A 15,001-nucleotide genomic window follows, 5' to 3' on the forward strand; every position below is an offset into this window, starting at 1 on the left:
AAACACACAAAATTACTCCCAAAACACACAAAACAACACGCTAATAGAGAAAAAGATCCAAAATGAGAAGAAAATACACAAAAGTGACTCCACACACACCTTGTGACAACAAAAATGCCCAAAACGCCTCCGAAAACACACAAAACTTACACAGAAACCCACAAAATGACTCCAAATATCCCACGAAAGAACAAAAAAACACTATTAGAGATAAGAATATACAAAATGACAAGTAAATACACAAAATGACTCCAGAAAACACACAAAAGAATTAAAAAAAACAAACTATGAAAGAAATATATTCAAAATGACAAGAAAAAGACATAAAAGTGACTCCAAAAAGCCATGAAAGAACAAAAAACAACACACTGAGAGAAGAACACACAGAAACCCTTTAATGTTTCCTGTGTTCTTCTGACATTGGTCCTTATTCTAAACACTGACATGAACGTTGATCATGTGACCCTCGCTGTGATAGAAGTTGTCCAATTCTTTCTTCCACTGCGGGAAGAAAATGATCCACTGAACCACAGGCTTCAGTGTTGGTCCAACATGAAGGTGGGGACACACACACACACAGAACAAAGCGTTCACAGGAGCAGCGTGCGCTATGACAGCGCTCTGATTGCTCGGGCTGAATATTTGGCTCATTACGTGTGAACGCCCCATGCAGCTGAGCTGAAATTGGTGTCCCACCGAAGGTGTGAAATTAGATTTCAGGAGGCCAGCGAGAGCGGAAATGGTTTCTGGAGCTCTCGCCGTGCTCTGAGGAAACTCTAATGAGGACAAAACCTGGAGCTGGACCGGACCTCAGACGGTGTAGGACCCCCCAGGAGATACCACCCAATCAGGTCTGGACTGGCACTTTCTATCCAGACCAGTCCACTACATTATCAGACACACCATGTAGAAGCTGTTATTAAGTCAGTGATGCTCATTATTTTATGTCTTCATTTTAATTAATATTACCCCAGAAAACCTTCAAACCTGAAACTTTTTAACCCCTTTTTATTTTTTTCTTTGGCGTATTTGTAACTTCCTTTTTCCCATTTTTGCTCTTTTTCAAAAATACATTTTTAAGGCTTTACCTTCTTTTGCCAATAAATCCCCCTTTTTTCCTATTTTTTGATACTTTTATCCAATTTTTTCTGGCCACTTTTCATCCAAATAAGCTGACATTTGCCCAATAAATACCACTTGTTTCCTTTTTTTGGTCACACTTGTCTGCTTTTGGCCCATTTTAGTCACTTTACACTCTTTTCTTGCCGCATTTTTGCCACTTTCAGACCATTTTTGTCCTTTCTTTGATTTTTTTTTGGCCACTTTTCATCCAAATGAGCTAACTTTTACCACCACTTGTTTCCTTTTAACTCTACATTTTGCCTCTTTTTCACTATTGATTGCCACATTTTGCCCGTTAAATATTCCCTTTGCCATTACCCACCATCTGGTTCCTCTTTATTTGCCTATTTTTGTCCCATTTTAGTCACTTTACACTCTTTCTTGCCACGTTTTTCCACTTTTGGACTATTCTGGGCCACTTGTTACCATGTCTACCTCCACTCACTCCTCGATGGGCACCGGCCCACAGGGTCGATGACCTATATGCCAGATGATGGCCAGTCCACCCCTGCCCCTTACCCTTCCCCTAACTCTAGTCTTCTTCTCTGTTCTAAATCCAGATCCTGAACTGTGTGAATCCAGACAACGAGAACAGTCCAGAGATCCCAGTGAAGGTGTTGAACTGTGACACCATCACACAAGTCAAGGAGAAAATACTGGACGCTGTTTACAAGAACATGCCCTACTCTCAGAGGCCCCGCGCTGTGGACATGGACCTGGGTATGACACACACACACACACAGATGCAGCGGCGTGTGGCCAAGCTCTTCACACCCACAGATTGCCAGTGAGGGGACACCTCAGCCATGTGTACAGATTATTAGTGTGATAAAAGCTGTGTGTGTGTGTGTGTGTGTGTGTGTGTGTGTGTGTGTGTAACAGTCTGACTGACAGTGTGAGACGCTTCCCTCCATCTGCCTGTTTTTATCAGTTTGGGAGACAAAAAAGGTTTAGACGGTCCCTGTTAACACTGGTTAGATGAGTCACACATGGTTTCATCTTTTCTTATTCTTTACTTTCTTTAAGATATGTCTACTATAGACTATTGAGAATAAAACAAACACACAAAATGCTTCAACTAAACATAGAAAAAGACAACAATAATACATAAAATAATCCATGTATAGGAAGGTTGTGTTGGTTTTTGTTGTTACGTTTCAGGTTTTGAGTATGAAAAAGATTAATTTAATCTGACTGCAAAATAAATCTACCTATGACTACAAATAAGGGAATCTGAACCTAAAAATACACAATATCACAGCAAAAATAATCAATGTACAGACAGCTTGTGTTGGTTTGCTTGTTACGTTTTGTGTTTTGAGTGTGAATATGATTCATTTCATCAGACAAATCTACCTATGGGTACAAATAAAGTCATCTGGACCTGAACCTTTAAATGCTAGAAAAATACACAATATAACAACAGAAATACACAAAATGACAGAAAAATACACAATATGACAACAGAAATACACAAAATGACAACAGATATACACAAAATGACAGAAAAATACACAATATGACAACAGAAATACACAAAATGACAACAGAAATACACAAAATGACAACAGAAATACACAAAATGACAACAGAAATACACAATATAACAACAGAAATACACAAAATGACAGAAAAATACACAATATGACAACAGAAATACACAAAATGACAACAGAAATACACAAAATGACAATAGATATACACAAAATGATAGAAAAATACACAATATAACAACAGAAATACACAAAATGATAGAAAAATACACAATATAACAACAGAAATACACAAAATGACAGAAAAATACACAATATAACAACAGAAATACACAAAATGACAACAGAAATACACAAAATGATAGAAAAATACACAATATGACAACATAACTACACAAAATGACAGAAAGATACACAATATGAACACAGAAATATACATAATGACACAAAATCATATAAAAAAATAACCATAAAATACACAATATGACCATATGATATATAATACACAAAACAACAACAAAATAGCCCAAAAATACACAACGTAACAGTTTAAAATAAAAACACACAAGAAGACTACAAAAACAAAGACAAATACACAAACTTTTCCTGCATTGATGCTCAGATTGGTCATTATTATAAATAAATAGCTGATCATGTGACTCACATTTTTGTAAAGATTTGCATTTGGACAACAATGACAAAAAAGTTTAAATTAGTTTTGAAAAGTTTGCACTTCTGCAAGCGTGGCCTGTTTGGAATCAGTCCAAATTATATCGTATCATATTATTTTCTGACCTTTTATTTCTGCTACACGCAGCTTTTAGTGTTTTTGGCGTCAATTTCAGACTCTGTGTGACGTTCTAATGTTTGTATTGATTTTTCTGTTGCACTTTTTAATCATGTAAAACTCATTGAATCTCTCTTTGTATCAAATACGTTTTTTAAACCTCATCTGCTTCCCAGTCTGTAAAATCCTATCCTGTAACAATTATAGAAACACACACACATGAATGATCTGACATGCATCCTAATCAGACATTACACACCAGTGACTATATACGACATGTGAACGCAGGCTGAATGAACGCTTTAATTGTTGCTGCTTGTGTCTGTGACGCAGCGGTTGGGCCGGGGGGGGGGGGGGGGGGGGGGGGGGGAATGACTTCCTTTGTGGATCCAGGTAGTAGCAGCAGCAGCTCTATGGTCATCAAATGATAATATGAGCAGTGACAGGAAAGAGGAGGGAGATGTCAGGCGGCGTGCTGGGAGTGATCGCTGATGTTTTTCTTGTTCAATGGGTTTCATCACTTTGTGCCACATAATAAAAACCTCCAGGAATCATCGACCCAACACCAACATCCACAGGATGAGAAGGAACAGACTCAGAGGGTCGGCTTCTGATAAAAAACAATATTACACCAAATACATGGAAGTTATAATTCTGATTCAGAATGCGTTATATATCCCACTGGGGCAATTCACTTTCAAAAGGCAGGTCCCACACTTTGCTCCTTTAGGGAGTTAAGGGTTGAGGGTTTAGGGCGGAGAAAAGGATTGCAGCCAGCCGCTGGAGGGCGCGTGCGTGCAGCCTCTTACAGGCGCCTCGCACACCCCTACACACAATGTATCCTAATTAATAATTAAACATCCTACGTTCTGTTCTGCTTCTGTGTATGAGGAGGGATGTATACAGTATAAATACGGACCTACAGTATGCAATTATATACACAATAAATCCAATTAAGCTAAACATTTCTGAATTTTTTGAGACTCAAGTCCTGAAAACTTTTTGGAATGACATGGAATAACCCATAAAATATTGTGCAAAAAAGTGCTTCATTGTTTATTTTTATTACCAGTTGAGTTCATTTCTACTGAAATATTTAAGATGAAATGTTTAAAGTATAGATAATTCCTCTGGTAAAAATAGATGTGTTTGTGTCGTTGTCAGAGTGGCGTCAGGGTCGAATGGCTCGTGTGGTTCTACAGGACGAGGACATCACCACCAAGATAGAAAATGACTGGAAGAGACTCAACACACTATTACACTACCAGGTAAAGTGACACTCACACTGCTTTGATGAGCTCAAAATCATCCCATGGTTGCCATGGTGGCGTAGACTTCCTGTTTCCTTGTTCAGCTGATTGGGTTAGGGCTGTACATTGCCATGAATCTGACGATATGATTCACGGTTTGCATGTCACGATACGATATATCCCAATACTAAACAACAATGTACTACAGTAAATGGTATAAAATACAATTTATTCATTTATTTTTAATTATCAAAAACAAGTTTATCAAACTGTCAAATTACATTTTTCAAAAAGGTTTAGCTTCTCCATCAGATTCTGATTCTTCTGTTAAATTATTGAATTATTTTAAAAAAAACAAGTAACCACATCATCTATAAATGTTCCCAGTATGTTTTTATAAAAATAAAGTGTAATCAACTTTGCAGCTGAAATGCATTGAGGAGAGAGGCAGTTTAACAAGGTCTGATGGTGCGTTCACTGACCGATGGTGCGTTCACTGACCGAGAGTTTACGTCAGACATAGGCAAAGTATGTACAGAAATGGACAGAAAAATACACAAAACTAGAGCAAGAAAACATTAAAAAATACAAAAAATTTCAACATTGTACGAAAATTCTGTAAAATACAAGAGAAAAACACAGAAAAATATACAAAGTTACAGATAACAAAAGTACACAAAAACAAGAAAAACACAAAAAAATGGCTTTGCAAACCCACAATAAGCAAAACGATAACAGAAATAAACAAATTAATTATACTCAAAAAAACACAAAATGGCAACACAAATACGACTCCAAAAAATGTGACCCTCTGATCAAACAAACACATTTTTGTGGCCCCGCTGTGATAAAAGTTGTCTACGTGCTCTGCATAGCTTAGCGATATTATTTATTTATTTCTTTTGGTAAAAAACATGATTAAAAAAATAAATATTTGGGATCGATACGATCATTGTGCGGTGAATAATTGCGATATGTCTCAGAATCAATTTTTTTCTTACACCCTTAGTGTGGAACTGTATAAAATGGATGATAGTGGCGTTCAACTGCTGCGCCCATGGTCATTTTCAAAGTCCGAATTTCATATCACCTCATCTTTAGATATTACATGTGTTTAGGCCTAAAAGTTCATATAAATCACTGCAAAAGACATTTCTGACAAGTTTTATTACTCATCTAAAGTTCATTCATGCCACTTTTATTAAACCTTAAGCTTCACCTTTTTTAAAACCTGGAAACTCCTTTCTCCTCTTCTTCTTCTTCTTCTGCCGTGGCTTTTATTATGGAAATGATACGGCGTACCTGTACATGATGTTTCCTGCTCTTGACTTTAAGGCAGGCAATTATTCAGCGCCTCATTTGCATTCCCGTGTCTGTTTTAATCCCAGTGACTGGGGGTGGAATAAAGGAGCGTTAAAACTGTACAGGTGGAAGGAGAGAGAGGAACTCTGCTGGAGACATGAAGCTGCTCCCGTCAGCAGGAAATCACCTCCTCCCCTGTTTCCTCTCTCTGTAGCTAATGACTTCAATGCTTTGCAACAATTAGCCCCGCTGCGACTCTAGAAAACGTCCTCGGACTGCTTTGTAAGAAACACAGGATTTCTGCATTTTTCAACACAATGGAAGGCTGTTGGAACTGTAAATAATGAAGAGAAGTGGATGAAAGAGGCTGAGGAGGAGATGCCAGGAGGAAACAATGAAGTGGAAAGGATGAATAGAAAAGAAACAATCGTGCAGGTCATGAATCTTTAGCGTAGCTCGCTCTCATTAATCAATCAGGAGGAGCATCTGCTCTCGCTTTGGGAGCACAGGCTGAAAGTGAAAGTGGGGATGGAACCAAACAAGGACAAGGGGGCAAAAAAAAGCATATATAGCTTCACTGTGGGGGGGTGAAGGGGGTCGATCTGAACTCCTGCTGCCATATTACCATCAGCAGAATAAATAAAGCAGCAGATGCAGGAGTCGTTAATAAAAAAGGACACATCAGCGTCCTTCCTCCTTACTTTTCTGTCCTCTACTGTAGGTCTCCTGACTTACCTCACAGAACTCCTCCATCCCTAGTTCTAGTTGTTTGTTCTCTCTCTTAACTAACATTCTTAACCCTACTGGCTATTTATTGGTAATGCACCCAACATTTTTGGGTTGTTTTGTTGAAAAACCAAAAGTGCCCCTTTTTTGGGGCACTTTTCAAAGCCTGGAATCGATTCTACTCTCCTTTTATTATTCAATGTTTAATACAGGGGATTAGTCTGGAAGTGCTCACCAGGCGTTTTAGTTCTAGGGACGCTGAGGGGGGCGGGACAAACACGCACAGAGCAACCAATCAAACGTAGAGCGGACTTGTCGACATTTTGCTTGTAGTACGGTACAGACTTACAGTTTTGAAGCCTCTTCATATCCAGGTGTTTTAAAATAAAGCAGTGTGAACGTGTTCTCCGTGGCGGGCGCCATGTTTGTTTTAACACTGCTTGGTATAGGAGATTCCACGTTCATTCTGTACGGCTCTGATTGGCTCGGTTTTTTTCTAACCGAGGTAGTGAGCAGAAACGGCGGCATTACCACACCCACTTTATTACAGTAAGGAAATGGGTGTGGCTTATTGCCAGGCTACCATTTTTGGCCCGAAACACTTATGTTCTACGAAACAACCCGTCTGAAACAGGATGTAGTGATGACACGTCAACACATCTGAACATTAATGCCTCTTCTAAGCAGAGGTTGAGACGGAGCGAAAAGAATGAAAAGTTTGATTTATGATTCTGTGTCATGTCGGCGCTTTTATTATGTGTAGCACTTTGCTTCAAAGCCTCAACATAATCCAAACTACACACCAGAATTATAATTTCATCTTTAGAAACTGTCGGCGCACGTTTCACTTGATCTGCGTTAGAAAGATCTTTACTTGAATGTGGGAATAAAGTATCCACGCTGCAATGTATTCATTGGTAGACGGAGATCAGAGACTGACAGGAACAGACTTCACTTTAATAAAGCAGAGAATATATATTTATTTTTTTATTGATTTATTCTTTGAAGCATTAATATTAATTAATGCATTTGAAATGTCTTGATGTTAGTGAGATTAGTGCACATTCAGAGCCATAAATACAATGCTACTAATATTTATCATTTATTTTGGTGTTTAGGTTTTCGGCCTTGGTTTTTTTCTCATTTTGGGTTCCATCCCTACTATTTATTATCTACCATAGAAACCCTGCAGCGTTCTGTGTGGGTGACGTGTATACAGGGTCGTACGAGGGTCGGTTTGTTCCCAGGCTTTCTGCAGAGATGCATGAGGACACCTTTCTACAGATTCAGTGTCTTAAAATGGTGAGAGATCCAAAAGCTGCACGACTGCAGCCCTCCAGAACTGAGTTTGTTAGATAATATAATATCAGAACACACACCTCAGCAGCCTCTGTTTACATGAACACCTAATCTGTGACGTACGTCTGGATAATGGATTCCTTCACGTTTGCAATCAGGAGCGTCTTAATCTGTGTTTTCTTTACTTCTTCCTGCAGAATGAAAAGCAAACAAGCATCGTGACACGCTCAGTTATGAGCACAACACACACACACACACACACACACACACACACACACTCACTGAACACAGATAAACAGGAGATAGAAAGGTTCAGGTGAAAAGTTTGGAGCTGATTCTGATCTTTTCTTCTCCGTCAAAGTCTTTTATCAAACCTCCTTTTTTCTTCTTTCCATCCCAGTGACGTACCAGTGTGAACTGGGCAGGAATCCTTAAAATCATTTCCTGTATAATGGGAAATCAGACTGAATCCACTAACTTTGTGAAGATGGTGAAACTTTAATGGAAATGCAGAGACCATCAGTCACTTTTTTAATTTGTCACATTAACGTTCAACTGGTTTTCACTATCCTCCTTTATAGCTCAGTGTAATGAACACATACTGGTGGAGGTAAGCTACATATGTAGCCTATGTTCCTAAACATTAACTGGCAAAGTGTGAAATTAAGTGTGTCCTAAATATTTTAAATTTCTGTGGAAAATCACATGAAAGCTTTCAACGAAGTAGCTTTTTGACTTCACATCGTTCATCGTGGACGAGAAAGTGATCTGAGAGTCACATGATCAATTATTTATGTCAGTATTAGAATAATTACCAATCTGGGCTTTAACACAGGAAGTGGTGGCCTAGTGGTTAAGGACGCTGGGCTTGTAATCAGAGGGTTGCCGGTTCAAGCCTCACTGGGGCCGTCACTGTGGGATGTTGAGCAAGTCCCTTAACCCCGAACTGCTCCCCAGGCGCCGCAAAATGGCTGCCGACTGCTCCTCAGGGATGGGTTAAGTGCAGAAGACAAATTCCAATAATGTACTAACATTACATGGCCAATTAAAGGCGAAAGCCCGATTTAATCTTTAATCTTTAATCTTTGTTTGTTTTGTTGTCATTTTGTGTTTTTTTCCTTTGTTTTGGTGGTTTTTGTTGTTGTTTTAGTCTTTTTGAGTTTATGTTGTACATTTGTTTTCATTTTGTGGTTTTTTTGTTGTTATTTTCTGTTTTGTGTGTTTTTCTCTAATTTTGTGTTTTTTGTTGTTGTTTTGTGATTACTATTTTTTTTACTGTCATTTGTATTTTTACGCATTTTGTAAGAGTTTTTTGGAGTTATTTTGTATATTTTGTTGTCTGTTTATTAATTAATTATTTTGTATATATTTTTTAAGTCACTGTGTGCAATTACTTTGAGGGCAGCACAAAATTGGCCAACTTACCCCCCCAATGTGGGCAACCAGTTGCCCAAGTCTGCTGTGCAGGATAAATATGTACAAATGACGAGACAAGACATGAGTTAGTGACTTAATTCGTGACCTTTGCTTTGTTATATTTGGCAATTGAAAATTGCTTTCTTCCGCAATTTGCTAGACTATTAATGTAGCACTAAGTGTCATCTCACAATGTCAAGGATGTGCAGTCGACCTTTTTTGGAGCCAAAATGTCAAAGTCAAAGTCAAGTGTCAACAACCAAAATTTTCCATATCTTTATGAATATTTATTGTACAAGTTTGATGTTTACATTTATGAAAAGCTCATCTCAAGTGGATTATTTTATTTCGTTGGACCAAAGCAGTACGACTTACCAGTAAAAAGATCCATAGGGGTCAAAGTTCATGATGTCACAAAAATGCCACAAATTGAGATCCTGGAGACTGGTACCATTGAACAACAACATTTCCTTTCAATGTGTGACCTTGACCTTTGCTCAAGGTCATATTTAAGGTCAAGATCAGTCTTCTGTTTTTCCTGCTTTATTATTTTCAATTAATTTTTTTCAAATTACCAAATACGTATTCACGTTGCGAATACAGGTTCTGCCCAGTTTTATGTTTTTTAAAAAACAGTGTTTCATCTGCTCGGAACGAGATGATACTGATATCTATGCTCAAACCCTCGATGGCCATCAAAGCAGGACCAGGTCCAGGACCAGGTCCAGGACCAGGACCAGGACCAGGTCCAGGACCAGGTCCAGGACCAGGACCAGGTCCTGGACCAGGACCAGGTTCAGGTCCAGGTCCAGGACCAGAGCAGTGCAGTGTGCAGAGAGAGGATGAGCGTGAACACTGGGCACGCTCTAATGGAAGGTCTTATCACACCTGCTCACTATCGCCTCTCACTGGATTAACCCTGAAGGCTAAATCTGCTGCTCGCCTTCAATCATGTTCTACTATCACTAGAACCATCTCTGCTCCTGATTCTGTCAGCCATGAAAAAAGAGACGACGATGATGTAGAGAGAGAAGTTGTTTCCATTACAGCAGGGCTTCTCAAATGGGGGTACATGTACCCCGAGGGGTACACGATGGGGGTACTACATTAAAAATATGGGGTTTTATAATGTATAATTTTAATTCAAAATGATAATTATACTAAGTATTTCCAGAAACTCAATAAACGCCAATAAATACAGACAAAATAAGAGGAAAATATACTGAATATAAAAAAAACAGACAAATAATGACAAAATACACAAAATTACACCAAAAACACACACACTAAAAGAGAAAAATACTTACTATTACCAGCAACACACAAAATGACAACAAAGACACATGTGTCTAAAATACACAAAATCACTACAAAATACACAAAAATAACAGAAAAACATACAAAATGAGATAAGAAACAACCACATTAAAGATATTTGAATGTTATTTTTTAATTCAAGTTTTTCCATTACCAGTGTTTATTGCGATATTTATATTTTGTGCATTTCCAAGGCTTAGTCATCATATGTAGAAAGAAGGAAAAGAAATCATAGAAAAACTTGTTTTGTCATTTTCAGTTATTTGTTGTTAAAGTTTGTTTTCAATTTGTATATTTTCTTCTCTCTTATTTTTGAAATTTAGTGTTTTTTAAGTCATTTACGTGTGTTTGTCATAATTTTGTGTTTTTCCCTTGTTTTGGGTTTCTTCTTGTCGTTTTGTGTGTGTTTTTTTTAAGTCACTTTGTGTAATTTACTGTCATTTTGGGGGGGTTTGTTCTTGTTTTATCATTTTGAGTCATGTTTTACATTTGTTTTTAAGTATAACACAGCTAGAGAGAGAGAGTTATCACATATGGAGAGAAGGAAAAGATTTTTTTTTATTTCTCATCAGCAGAAAAATGAAGACGGTGGAAGAGAAAGAAAGAAAATTGTGAAATGTCAGAGCAGGAAGAATAAAACCAGGTCAAATATATTTTCAGGTGGAGGTCAACCACCATTTTTTTTATTCTCTGAAGATTCCGTCAGATCTCATTGTGGGATTGGAGTGTCTCCTGAGTGAGTCCACATGGTGATTCCAGCTAATGGAAAACCTGTGGCGATGGAGAAAGGATGAGAGGACGGCGTATGTCTCTCAACAACAACATGAACACTCTAGATGTTGGAAAGTCTTGTTCTTCAAACATAGACGAGAAAACATCAGATTCCTGAGCTTTTGTTACATTGGTGTTGTTGGTTCTGAGGCTGAAAGTCTTCCTCGGGGGGAAGCTGAACTCATCATGTTTGTTAAGCCTTTCAATGAAGAAACGCCACTTTATTAGTCGTTTCCACACTGAGATCTTTCTAATCCAGGACGTAATTATAGCTCCTGTAAGAACTCACTAATAATAATACGTGAGGTGAACTGATGCACTGTTTGGAATCCTTTATTGTTTCTTTAATTAGCGTGAGGCCCAGAGGAAGAACAGAAAACATCCTTGTACTCGTCTATAATTCATGACACATCTTTTACGTCCTCCCATTTGTCTGGTTTATCTCCATCGTTACACCTCAAAGACCTTTAACGTGATCCAGTTTCTGTCTTTATTACAGACTCCTTCCCTTCCCTCACTGATGCTAACGTTTACCTCGTGTCCAATAAGGATCCAGATAACAATGACCTTTGTGTTAGAGCGCTACGCAGAACAGCAGGGGATGCGTTCATATGCGTTCCAATGGGATCGTCTTTACAGTGGAGAAAACAAACAAAACAAACTTTTGCGCAGCACATTCCATCTTTTGCATCTTTTTTTCAATCAAGTGATCAATGAGCCCTACACAAAGGCCCTCATTGATCAACCGTTCATACGTTCAGATCTCAGCGTACCACGTGCGTTCAACCAAATTCAATCAAGATTCGGTATTTAACAATTGTGACGTAAGTGTACGCTACGATCAGATTCGTGTACGATAGTGTGGTTCAGAGACTGAAAATAAAGCATTAAACAAACCTCAGCTATCATTTAAGCATAAACAGACACATATTCAGAAAAGATCTGAACTGATTATTAAAATGAATTAAACAAAATAAAATGAATTAAAAAAAAAAACATGCTTTATTGCTAATACCACTTTTTTGGTTTTCCTTTCACGGAGAACTGTAAAACCCCACTTGTGAACTCTACACCAACACAGGACACGCTGCTATGCTCTGTGTTGTAGAATGGGATCTATACTGAGGAAATAGGAGCTCATTCATGCTTTTGAATGTAAATAATTCCTGCATTAATCAGTATTAATGTGATAAATTATAGGTGAAATTGGGTGAAGGCATAATAAACACAGACAAGGGTTTCGTTAATTTCTTTTGATGTGATATTTATTGCCTAAAGCGTGAGGACTGAGGTTGACATAATCGTCATATTTTCGTGTCTCTCCAGGATCTCTGCCGTGTAGTTGTTCTCAGCGCACACAGGGGGGCAGACGTCACCTGTTCAGCAGCTGATCCTTCACAGAATGTTTAGATAATCTCTTTTAATTCCAGTTTTCACACGTTCAGAAAGCACATCTTTGTTTTGCTCCACCTCCGACTTTTTTTTCATCTTGGAAAAGCTTCCTTTCTTGTTTGACCTCAGTGGGCGGGGCCTCCGAAACAGGAGTGCGTAACAAGCTAATGCCGATCAAATTCAGTCACCGCATTTATCAACACGTGATCATTTGTTCGCTAGGATTGGTCGGATACAAATGTTTCATTAATTACACGTTAGCTTTGTTACTGTTTGTATGTGTAAGAAGTTCTGTTTGTTCCTCTAACAGGTGTCTGATCGCTGTGTGGTGGCTCTGGTTCCTAAACAAACTTCCTCATACAACATCCCAACCTCAGCCAGTATATCACGCTCCTCCATCAGCAGATATGGTGAGTCCGCCCCTCATTACATCATCAGGCTCTCAGTAAGGGTGTTTCCTCAGCGCCAAAGGTCAGAGGTCAAGTCCAGTCCTGGAGTCCTATTCAACATCTCATTTTTCTCTCCTTTGGTGTACTTAGTTTTCACTTTGCATATTTTGAGCCATTTTGTGTGTTTTTGAAGTCATTTCATGTATTTTTCTTGTTGTTTTGTGTGTTCTTGTAGTATTTTTGCATGTTTTTGTTGTCATTTTCTGTACCTTTGTTGTTCATTTGTTTATTTTTGTGTCTTTTCATGTATTTTTTCATTGAATGTATTTGTTGTTGTCTGAGTTTTTACTGTTGTTTTGTGTATTTCTGTTCTGTGGATTTTTTTGTCCTTTCATGTAATGTTCTTGTGGTTTTGTGTGTTTTGGAGTAATTTTTGTATTTTTATGGTTTTGTGTATATGTTTGGCGTCATTTTGTGTATTTCTGGTGCTGTTTTGTGTGTTCTTGGAGTAATTTTGTGTATTTTTTTTGTAATTTTCTCTATATGTCATGTTGATTTGTTTATTTATATTTTTTACTGTTGTTTTGTGTAGTTTTGGAGTGATTCTGTGTGTTGTTCTTGTCCTTTGTATGAACTCTTGCCATTTTTTGTCTTGTGTTGTCATTTTGTGTATTTTTATTGTTTTGTGTGTAACTGGCATCATTTTGTGTATATTTTTGCTGTTGTTTTGTGTTTTTTTTTGTCTTTGGTTTTTGTATTCTTGGTGTTTTCTGGTTCATTTTTGTGTAATTTTTCAGTTTTTTTGTTGTTGCTGTTTTGTGCATTTGCAGAGCGGTGTAACGACACAGTCATTAGATTATAGGGAGACATCTAAAACATGCAGGACAGGAGCTCTCCAGGACTGGACTCAGGCTGTTGCACTTCAACTGTGCAAAGCTACGGCTAAATAATGTACATTTTATCTATGTGTATCATACATTAAATATGCATATATTAGAATATTCAGCAGTTAATCTAAATGACACAACATGAACCCAGATTTACGACGTGCACACCTCTGCGCACGTCGCTCACATCTGTGATTCACTCAGTTTCTGCTCCAGCGTTTGCAGACTTTGAGCTGATGCCAGAAGCACTGCACCATCAGACAACTTGTGATGGCTAATTATTCTGTGTGAATGATGCTTAAAAAAACCCTGTAAATGAAGTGTGCACATTATCAAGGTTGTGAATATAAAACCTTTTATAGAACAGTGGAGACACATTAGAAATGATTTTAAATCTAAGTGCTGATCGATATTTAGCCTTCCACATTGGCTCGCACTTCTCTGATTGTGTTTTACTTTGACAAAAATAAATGCTAAAAACTTAGCTGCAACCTCTTTGCACTACATACATAAATGCATGAATATACAGTAATTGAACTGAAAGCAAAAATTACAATCTACAGGCGTTTTTTGCTCGTTTTTATGACTGCGTTATAGATCAATTAATCTTTATTGATGGAGCATGTTTCATAAGGAAAAGATGCAACACTAAGTGATTCACACCAGAAAGATTCAACCATTTTAAAAAACAATTATGTGAAATTTCAACAATTTTGTGCCCTAATGGTTAAATGAAATGGAATAAAGATTTGTTGCAGCCTTGAGTTTCAAATGTTTGATAAAGGTTTACTTTCCAAACTGTTCACACATGCAAATTATTGCTCAACACTTGTTAATAATTACAGTTTTT

At 37.8% G+C, this 15,001-nt stretch overlaps 1 protein-coding gene across 2 annotated transcripts in view; it reads left to right on the plus strand.

The window, feature by feature from the left end:
- Positions 1-15,001, plus strand: part of plxna2 (plexin A2) — a 259,815-nt gene that overhangs the window by 232,732 nt on the left and 12,082 nt on the right. For both annotated transcript variants that reach the window (XM_028452432.1, XM_028452433.1), the window contains exons 25-27: positions 1,683-1,842; positions 4,567-4,670; positions 13,186-13,285. In XM_028452432.1, the coding sequence (XP_028308233.1) occupies positions 1,683-1,842; positions 4,567-4,670; positions 13,186-13,285 (364 nt within the window). The remainder of the gene's footprint in view (positions 1-1,682; positions 1,843-4,566; positions 4,671-13,185; positions 13,286-15,001) is intronic.

The sequence above is a fragment of the Gouania willdenowi genome, chromosome 7 (genome assembly GCF_900634775.1).
Source record: "Gouania willdenowi chromosome 7, fGouWil2.1, whole genome shotgun sequence".
Lineage (NCBI taxonomy): Eukaryota > Metazoa > Chordata > Actinopteri > Blenniiformes > Gobiesocidae > Gouania > Gouania willdenowi.